General features: G+C 36.3%; 1 protein-coding gene across 1 annotated transcript; it reads right to left on the bottom strand.

The window, feature by feature from the left end:
* Positions 1–1,723: 1,723 nt before the first annotated feature.
* On the bottom strand, positions 1,724–9,744 carry LOC137944794 (calcium-dependent protein kinase 18-like). Its single transcript, XM_068790544.1, has 12 exons — positions 9,135–9,744; positions 7,291–7,421; positions 6,815–6,856; positions 5,955–6,066; positions 5,794–5,872; positions 5,518–5,687; positions 5,028–5,154; positions 4,693–4,808; positions 4,482–4,589; positions 2,901–2,963; positions 2,345–2,518; positions 1,724–2,226 (listed from the first exon to the last, which is right to left on the bottom strand). Exons 1-12 carry the CDS (start codon positions 9,489–9,491, stop codon positions 2,062–2,064), a joined length of 1,644 nt encoding a protein of 547 aa, XP_068646645.1. The 5' UTR covers positions 9,492–9,744; the 3' UTR covers positions 1,724–2,061.
* Between the last annotated feature and the right edge of the window lie 186 nt (positions 9,745–9,930).

The raw sequence follows: 9,930 nt of genomic DNA, 5'->3' as shown, positions 1-9,930 counted from the left end.
AATATTTTTTATCAATATATAAATTTTCTTCATAAAGGTCATAAGGTTTTGGCGGATGATAATAGGTTTTTTGCCTATTGTCCCATTGTCTTTGGGATTTGTTGTCATAGTCCAACTTTTATAATGCAAGTTTATGCACAAGTTGTTGGAATGACTCTTCAAGCTATGTTACCTCATAATTGATGTTTGCAAGTTCAATGACCGAGTAGGAAGGAATGGAGGTTTCTTCAACTTCTGACAGGGAGGTAGATTGAACTTCTAACATATTGAGACATAATTTTCAATCTATCTAACAACTCGTTTAACAACAGGAGGTGGTTTAATTGGGGGAATAATATCATTATTCTTTAAAGGAGAAATTGTTGAAGGTGACACCTTCACAGATGGTTTAGATACATTATTCAATTCGATTGAGATGTTGACCTATTGTCTATAAGGTTAAATTGGTAAAATTATTTTGTTCCTAAATTTGACTAATTGCATTAGGGGGAGATTTAGGTTGTATATAGGCCACAACCTCTAGGGTAGTACCTTTACCCATAGAACCAAATGATTCTAATTTCAAAGGTTTAGGAAAAGGATTTGTGGATTGCACATCTTGGCCTGACTGAAGATCCCAGACTTTAATTGTGCCAAGAGTGTTGATCTCTTGTTTTTCTTTGAATTTGGAATGCATTTCTCGATACCAATATACAAAAGACAAAATAATTTTCTATTTTTCAAGATAATTATAAAATTGAGAAGCAGGTTCTTCCTTTTTGGGAAGGAATATTTCTGTAAGAACCATGCTTTGAATTTAGCATTGTTTGGATGCAAAAATTCAGCAATTATTACCTTTCTATTAATAATAAATTCTGAACTATTCATATTTAAATAGTGAAATGAGCGATTTCGCTCGAGGTTGGAGACGTTTTTTCTTCTTATTTTCTATGGTAAATTCCATAAGGAATTTGGTTACTAGAAAGTCGGATTCTTTCCACATAAATATCATCTCGAGTAGCATAATAGGGTATGTCTGCTTTTGTTTTTCGAGATGTGGAACCAACATCAAAGCATCGAGAAGAAGGTGGTAAAGATACTCATTATTGGGGGTGTGAATTGGTTCTGAAATTGAAAAGTACATCACCATCCATGGATTCAATAATTTGGTCAATATAAGTATTGACTAAAGGTATTGGGGGAACAACTTGGGGAATGATTCAAATGTCAAGGAATTTGATTTCTTTCCATCCCAAGAAATCATTTGAGTGGCAACAAATTTTTTGGTGTGCTTTCTAGCATGAACTACTTGTCTCCCTTGTATATGGACCTACATGGATGATTGGAATTACAAGGATGGGTCAAAAGGACACAGTGGGATGGGCAGGGATACAAAGACAAGGTGAGTCAGGGAGGGGATAGGGTAGAGAGAAAAGGGTATGTGGCAGACATGAAGTTGGTTTTCCCATTCCTTCTGTTTTTCTAGGGCCAGGGTTAGGTTTGCAAAAACCTAACCTCGACCTTAGTTATGCACAGCCTCAGACGAGATAGGAATTGATGGCTGATCCAGCACTTTCACCCCTATTCCTTGTATAAATACCAATCAATACAAAAGGAATGTGCAATAGTCTTGAGTTTGGACTGAACCTCACAATTAAACTCTCTTCCCTCTTTTGTTACACTACAGAAGCTTCTGTAAGCTACAATTCAACCAATAAATAAAATATAGAACATTGACTAGATGGCACCGAAACAAAATATGAACACTTCACAGAATATCTAAAACCATACAAGAACGATTCTGCCTGTAAAAAGATTCCAGAAGCTCAAAGCAAAGGATGTACAATGACATGGATGGTTTGGTTCTTGATGCTGTGTACTTTTAGATGCGAATCGGCCTCACAACCCAAGGGAATTTCCCATTGACAAAAAAAATGGCTTTTCCATGACAGCCTAACATCACTTGAACAAAATCTAGGCAGACAACCAAATACAATCCATTTTACGAATTACAAACAACATCTTCTATAGCAATCTTTCCCATTCAGTTCTTTCCTTTCTGTTGTTCTTTCACTGTACAACCTACAATTTGCGAGAATTTCGTGTGCCAGAGGGACTAGGTACATTACGTGAGCTCAAGCTCGCCGTTCTTAAAAGTCTACGAAATTCTGACAAGCTTATTTTCCCATCTTTGTCAATGTCAGCCTCTTCCAAAAGTGGATCAATAGAGCCCCTCAGACCAGTATGCTGCAAAAGGCAAAACCAACATCTCAACAAAATCAGTCCCTCCAGAACAACTAAAGATACATTAAAAAGGAAAGCAGTCTAAAAAAAAAAACAGGTACACAGTCGGATCCAAGAATACCATCCTAAGTTCCTCAGATGTGATGAATCCATCTTTGTCCACATCAAACTTCTCAAAGGCAGCTTGAGAGACCTGCTGCCACTTGTTAGAGTCATGCTCCTCCAACTGATGCACATGCAAAGTTGCTGCAACAAATTCAGTGAAGTCCACAAGCCCATCCGTGTTGCTGTCCATCTGCATTAAGATACATGAGCAAAAGTGGGATCAGAACCATAATGCCCAAAAAAGCAAACCACCATGTCAACCCCAAAAAGGTTATGCGGGCACTAGATGGATAGTTGCTTCCTACAGAGAGGGTGGGTGTTATACGTTATTGATCTAGGAGGCGTGTTTTCTCAAGATTGATCATATAAATGAACAACATGAAGTGCGTTCTTGCAAACATAAAGGAGAAGAGAAGTAATTGAATAAAAATGCAACTCAAAATTCATTTCTCTTTTTTGTTAAAATTATTTGAGGTTTTGTATTCCAGATTGTCAAAAGGGAGTAAATTAAGTGCAATAAAACATGAGAAAGTAAATAAGACAATAGTTAAGTTCAGGACAGAGTGACACACCGCTTGGAGGATCTCCAATACACGTGGTCCCTTCAATCTCCACGGAAGATCTTTTGCAAGAGCCTAGATAGGAACAAGCACAATTGTGATAAAGGAAGAGAAAACGAAACCCAATATGTATTCATTCAAATAAGCAAGAAAAGGAAGCAGAATTGAAGAAATTTTTTGCAAAATAGAAGTAACCTAGTAATTCTATCCTACTACAAGATACATGTAAGTCTAAACAATGGATTACCAGCATATTCTCTCATCAAATGGTATGGCTAAAGCGTATATTGTATCTAGCCTACTCAAAGTAAAAGATTATTGCTATGAGACATCAAAAGGTTTATCCAGAAGTCAATCTTCCTGACACAACCTCCCTTCCTCATCTATTATTGAGAGGGCCAGTCAGATGTACGTGTGACAAAAGCTCAAGATATAGGACCTTTGACCTTTTGCTCAAATGACCACATGGATTTAGTGTTCAAGTCTCATCAGGGGTATTGTATATAGCTTGGATTAATAATCAACATTCAGCACAGGATTTCCTACCTATTAGTGACACTGATAATTTTAGGTAAGAAAATATTTCGTTTTGTAAGGAGTAGATTAGCTCATGCTCAACCACTTGCAAACATTCTACCATTGAACAGAAATTGTCACTTTAAAGGATGCATCATGTTGACTAACATGATAGGCATTATAAGGCCAAAATGATTTCAAGAACAGTGAACGCAGGACCTCAGAGACCAATCTGGGCTAATTTGTATACATTGCATGTGAAAGTTTAATAATCAGTAAACATGCAGCAGAATCAGAAAGAGAAGATTCAAGTAGTAGCCTTCTTGGTGCTAGAGAGAACAAACTTAAGAAGACCTTAATTCATGCGGAAGCTTCCTTTATGACCAAAAGCACAATAGACATCATTTGTGGGACCATTGAGGAGCAACTTGGGCCCCACAGATGCATGTATCACTTCTGCTCATGCCAAATCTTTGTGAATTAAATTTCACCAACTTAGATAAAAATAAACTTTTTTTGTTGCGAGGAGCAGAAGGGAAGCGCTCTTATGTACATCCATAAAAAGTAAAAAATAGAATATGCAACAAAATATTATCTAAATCAAAGAAACAAACAAAAAATAAAAAGGAGGTCAAAGGCCAACAAAGTACACAATGGCATCCAATTCATTGAAAGCATTAAAACACAATTGTTGACAAACATCTTTCACTATGGCAGAAAATGACAACATAACTAGGAAAATGACCTTACAAACACCAAAGTCCACATCTACTTCTGCTTGACATAAAGGAGCACAAACAAAAACACGACCGATCATTAAAAGAATAATGTATTTGACAAGTTATAAAAAGAGGGAAAATGTAGGACAGATACCCTCTGGCAGGTGCATGCAAAACAATAACACCTGAACAAAACTAATATATGCAAGTTTCAAGATTGGAACATTTATTATCAAATGAATGATTAACACAAAAAGCATAATGGGAGAATAAAATATATATCCATAAATCAGGTTTTCTCTGGCAAAAAGAGCGAAGAGTTCTATAATGAGTATGAAGAGCTGGATAAAAGACATACATGTCTCATTTCATCAAGACTAATTGCACCGTTTCTGTCCACATCAATTGCATCAAATTGGTCACGAAGATCTGCTAGCTCCTCATCATTTAGTGTACTTGCCAAAGCCTTTATTAACCAAGAAAAAACTCCAATTAAAACCCACCATGGTACTAGAAACATCACTTGCTAATTTCAAGAATATTGATAACAAATATGCTGAATTTTTTACCCTTAATGCAAACTGCTTCAACCGGCTGTACTTCACAAATTGGCGCATGTTAGAAAGAACAGATATGTCCAAAGGAATTTCTGATGCATTTCCCCCTTCTCTCACCCATGGATGTGCTGCAAAGACGCATATAATCAGATAAAAAGGGAAAAGAGAACAATATAAGTCCAATAAAGCAAACATTCAGAAGTTCAACATGAACTTTCTTAACTAAAACACTTTAAAACTTCTAATGAAATAATAAAACAATGAACACCTGATTGATGCTATTACATGGAAGCAAAAAAAAGAAACCAAGGTAAGTAACAGGTCAGAGAGCCAAACAGTTTACATACACAGAGCTTGAGCAGCAGTCAGTCTTGCACGAGGATCCTTCACCAGCAACTTATTAACAAAATCTTTAGCACCATTACTTATATTTGGCCATGGCTTACGGCGGAAATCAGGTTTGTTTCTCAGTACCTACAAACAGAATATATGAATGCATGTCGTCAGACTCTTCCTATTTTAACATGTACATGAACAAAAAATAAATTTTATCTTTTTGAATACAAAACAACTTGAATTTCACAACCCTAAAATCATCTACTTTAAATATATGAATATAAATTCAACTACAAAGACTGATAATTGACCACATGTTTTTTTAGGGCAGGTCAGCAGTCAACGTTGGCTTAACAGAGGCAACAACCCTCAGGAACTCACAAAATCTGATCATGCATATTACCATAAAAATAAGTAAACTACAATTTCCCCTTGCTTTTTTTGGAATAAGAGAGAAACATCAAATTTTTTATTTTAAAATTGAAACAGCAGTGTCCAGACCTCCTTGAAGATTCCATCTTCAGTTTTATCCCAAAATGGACGTTTCCCACAAAGCAAAATATATGTGATCACACCAATACTCCAAACATCTGATTCAGGTCCAGACTTGCGTTTGAGTACTTCTGGTGCAACATAATATGCACTACCCACTATATCTGAGAATTTCCTTCCTGTGTTAATTATTATAATTATGTATGAGAATCACATTGCACAAAAAATTGAAAAGAAAAAGACTAACAGAATTAAAATGAAAAAAAAAAAAAACGATATGCCAACCTGGTTTAATGAAATCTGAAAGACCAAAATCAGTGGCCTTAAGAGAGGAATCCTCTTTGTTTGATTTAAAGAGAAAATTCTGCAAGACAAAATATCAAAAATCATTTTAAAAAAAGCTACCATTTTCTTGAGCTATGCCAATAAGAATGTCGTAGAGATACCTCAGGTTTCATGTCACGATGCACAAGACCATGTAAGTGACACTGAGCTGCAACTCTCAGCATTTGTCGAACAACTATTGCAGCATCTTTCTCAGTATAACGACTATCCTTCCTGAATATACAAATAAAAGAAAACAAGGATAAAGCTTTCCTTTTTGAGAAGCAAACAGGGGTAAACCTCAGAAATTAACATAATTAATGTGTGCCAATAAATATGAAGAATTAAACTATAGACCACCAACAGAGAAAAAAAAGCATCTTGAGTAGACAACTAAAATAAGGTTGATGCATACATGTCCTGTGTGAGGCATCTCCGACTCACAAACCCAAGGTTCTGGCTGCAAATGAGTAATGGTGCAAAAATATGATCACTTGGATGATTCTGACCTTACAATTTGGACTTCAGGTAGAAACCAAATGGTTGACACTCCACAGTGAAGGCATAACACTGGGATCGCCAACAAAAATCTTCATGTTTCAACAGTAGCAAACCACGATCAAAACACTCTGTGATCTAGATTCAAATTTGTTCCATACAAATGTCCATGTAGTTCAAGCCTTAGGCAAGTTCACAAGCTCTTTCCTCAAGTGGTAATTCAATACACAACTAAAAGGATGATAGATGTTTTCTGTTTAAAAAAGTGTTTTTTTTTTGTGTGTGTGATGGTTAAACCAATTGACAAGATTTATACTTAAACCTCCAAAATAACCTTTCACAACCGGCCATTAATACATCATCATCCACTTACAACTTTAAATGTGCTTTTTGTCTCTTCAATGATGAGAAATTTTTAATATCACAAATGAGGATGAAAATCAAAGTAATGATAAGAACATGAAGAATATTTGAGCAATCTTACTTGGCAAGTATACGGTCCAATAGCTCACCACCTTCACATAACCTGACAAAGAAAGAAAATACCAATTTGCAACATGAGTAAGACACTTTGACAAAAGATTAGGACCAAAAGAAGTAAGGATATCTTTCATTGATGACCATGATATAATGTGTAACCAATCCTACTCAAAATGTTTTTTTACTTTTTTTTTTTTTTGGATACGGCATTTTCTTTCCCTTGTGGGATTATTTGACTGCTGTTACACCTATTAGAAAATAAAGCATATGGAAGAGAAGGGATGTACTGCAACTATTAAAGGAACAATCAGGTATCTTCCAATCACAGTACTTGATCTGATACCATAGTTGGTAATTTACATAAAGTAACCTATAAATAACCCAATTTTCATTATAAAGAATCCCAATTCCTAAATGATTGTAGAATGATAAGAGAATAAGGCATTTGGAATCATAGAAGTCTCAAAAGATACAACTTACTCCATAACTATATATACATAAGAATCATCTTCAAAGACATCATAGAATTGAACCACATTTTCATGGCCTGTCAGGGCTTGAAGTATCTTGACTTCTCGCTTGACATCCTCAGCAGCGATTGAAAGGATCATCTGCCATTATGAGATATCAAAAACAATTATTCACAAGAATAAAGAAAAATAAGAAGATTTAAATCAAAATTCACAAGAACATCATGGATGGTCTATCAAAGCATCAACAGATATAGGCACTAAGGCACTTATATGTATCAACTTTACTAAAACAACATGAAAATAAATCAAATTACCATATTCATTGAGTAAAGTAGATGCATTTTTCTCTGCTAAGAAAATATTGTTCTCAATTCCATTTCAGCTTCATCCAATTTTTTTATGTAGATAACCATAACTTAAGCTGAAATTAGAATCTTCAATACTGGATGCTCTGTACAATAGCCAAAGTTTTCAAGTGAAACACTTCATGTGGCCAGTTACATTTTAGGATGGGCTCTGCTTGCAGGTCTAAAAGTAGTCTGCAATGTGAGAAGGCAGACACAAACTGTAGAGAACAACCAAGAGGACATTTAGTATATCGCCTGAACAATTTGTATAAGCAAAACCAGATTGGAAATCAGATATTGCCTTCTAATCTTAATCTCTTTTACACATGAATTTCAGGCCAACATTTTGCAAAAAAAAGGCTCTGTAGGCCTTACACTGATGGTTTATTTCATTACTGTTACGATGGGTCTGTGCTGTCCTCTAGTACTGGTGGTTAAAAGCATTAAGCTTGGTGAGACTGATGGTAAACTTTGAATTGTATAGAAAGATTGTTTTTGTTTCATACTCAACAAAAGTGAACTTGACGATAAGCTTTTTCTAAACAAAATTAACATGGAATTATGAGGAATGCCATCCAATTATGTTTAGTATATGCATAAGAGACGTACTACTTCACAAAAAACATCCTCACCCCATACAAACAACAAAGATGTCTAAGTTTACAGTATCAATAATCATGAATATGAGCAGCACAATTCTAGACCTAGATGACGATGACGAATTAAAAAATCAAGGAAAAATGCAGAATCGAAAACAAGAAAAAAAGCTTTCAACTTACTTAACATCCACCAAGTTAAATGACAATGGAGCTTCGATATTGCCATTATATTTAAAAACCTCTAAATTAGCTCTCACCAGGTACAGTCTACTCAGTTCTCGTATTCGACACGTAAATAAAAAATAGGTACCTAAATTAAATCGAACGATGAAAGAAAATCCGTAAAAAGAAAAAGATTACAACCTTGCAGAGAATGACAATACAGTTGCGAGGATAGAGATAGAAAAGCACAAAGACATCCCGATGAAGGAATAATTAAAGAGCACTAAAATAATCAAGACCATTGAAAACATCAACGACAGATACTGAAGAAACAGAAATAGATGCTAGGAACACGAAACACAAAGAACCAGCAATCATGAGAAAAACAAAATGAAGAAACTAAGCGGTTTGTGGTTCAGATGGAAAGTAATGTTAAAAGCAAGTGAAGAAAAATAGTACAAAATGCGAGATGAACAGTGCGTCAATGCAGAGTTGATCACGAATTACAAGCCAAATTCCATAGAACAGAAAGATTACAAAGAGAGAAAACTACAAATCGAATAGATTCTTCTCCCTTTTCTTATTTTTTTCCTGGCATGGACGATCGAACAGATTGTCCAAATCGTGATTAGTTTTTTTTAAAAGAAATTTAAAACCCAAAAAAGCATAAATTAACGCTATGGAATCAAAACCCAACGCAGACAAAAAGCCACAGAATTCACAAAATCCGGAAAATGAATCACCTTATTCTTCTCGATCCTCTTCACCGCAACACGCTCACCCGTGGTCCTGTCGGTTGCCACAAACGTGTAACCAAACTGGCCGTGCCCCAACAATTTCCCAAGGCTGTAATTTTTATCAAAATCTTTCGCATACCCAAAGTCCGTCCTCTTGCCCCAAGGCACGACGCCCCCAGTCCGCTTGGTCTGGTTCTTCCCCTTGTGCTGCTGCTGCACGTTCTTGCTCTGATCCTCGTTCTCCTCATCACTCTTCTTCTTGTTCTGCCCCCCAGCCGCCGCAGCCGCGGCTGCGGAAGATTTGCCCCCCTTGCTACTGCTGGAAGAACCGCTAACCTTGGTGGAGGAAAGGCAGGCACCCATGATTGGGGAAGGCGAGATTCCGGTTCCAAGAAGAGCACACCATTTAAAAAAGCGAAATGCAGGAGAAGTTTTTAAGCATTTATTCGGAGGAAGAAGAGAGGAAATGCCGGGGCAGCGAGGAGGAAGAAAGAGTAGTCAAAGGAGTGACTTTTTTGAACGAGGGACGAAGAGAGAGAGGGGGGGCTGGCATGGCACTCCGCTCTCTTTCTCTCACCTCCCCCTCTCCCTCTCCCTCTCCCTCTCTCCCACTTCATCATCCCAATCAAACTACGACACAGAAAACTCTGATACAAATATAATTACCCTTAATCCTTATCAATTCTCCCTAACAAGTCAACTCCCATAAACACACTATATTATATCATCAGTAAGCCAGCTAAACGGTAATCAACCTATTCAATATATTTTTATTCCCAAAATACCCCTCTTCGGATTTTCC

Source organism: Aristolochia californica, unplaced genomic scaffold (genome assembly GCF_029961685.1).
Source record: "Aristolochia californica isolate CCGP_79_NKW_82.1479 unplaced genomic scaffold, dmAriCali1.0.hap1 SCAF_11, whole genome shotgun sequence".
Classification (NCBI taxonomy): domain Eukaryota; kingdom Viridiplantae; phylum Streptophyta; class Magnoliopsida; order Piperales; family Aristolochiaceae; genus Aristolochia; species Aristolochia californica.
The sequence above is the reverse complement of the archived record's forward strand: the minus strand, read 5'-3'. Positions and strand labels throughout refer to the sequence as shown.

Coding starts and splice junctions, on each gene's coding strand:
- LOC137944794 (XM_068790544.1), bottom strand. CDS start 9,491: ATGGGTGCCTGCCTTTCCTCCACCAAGGTTAGCGGTTCTTCCAGCAGT. Junction 4,590..4,692: donor TGAAGCAGTTTGCATTAAGG/GTAAAAAATTCA, acceptor TGGTTAATAAAG/GCTTTGGCAAGTACACTAAA. Junction 2,519..2,900: donor TATTGGAGATCCTCCAAGCG/GTGTGTCACTCT, acceptor ATCTTAATGCAG/ATGGACAGCAACACGGATGG.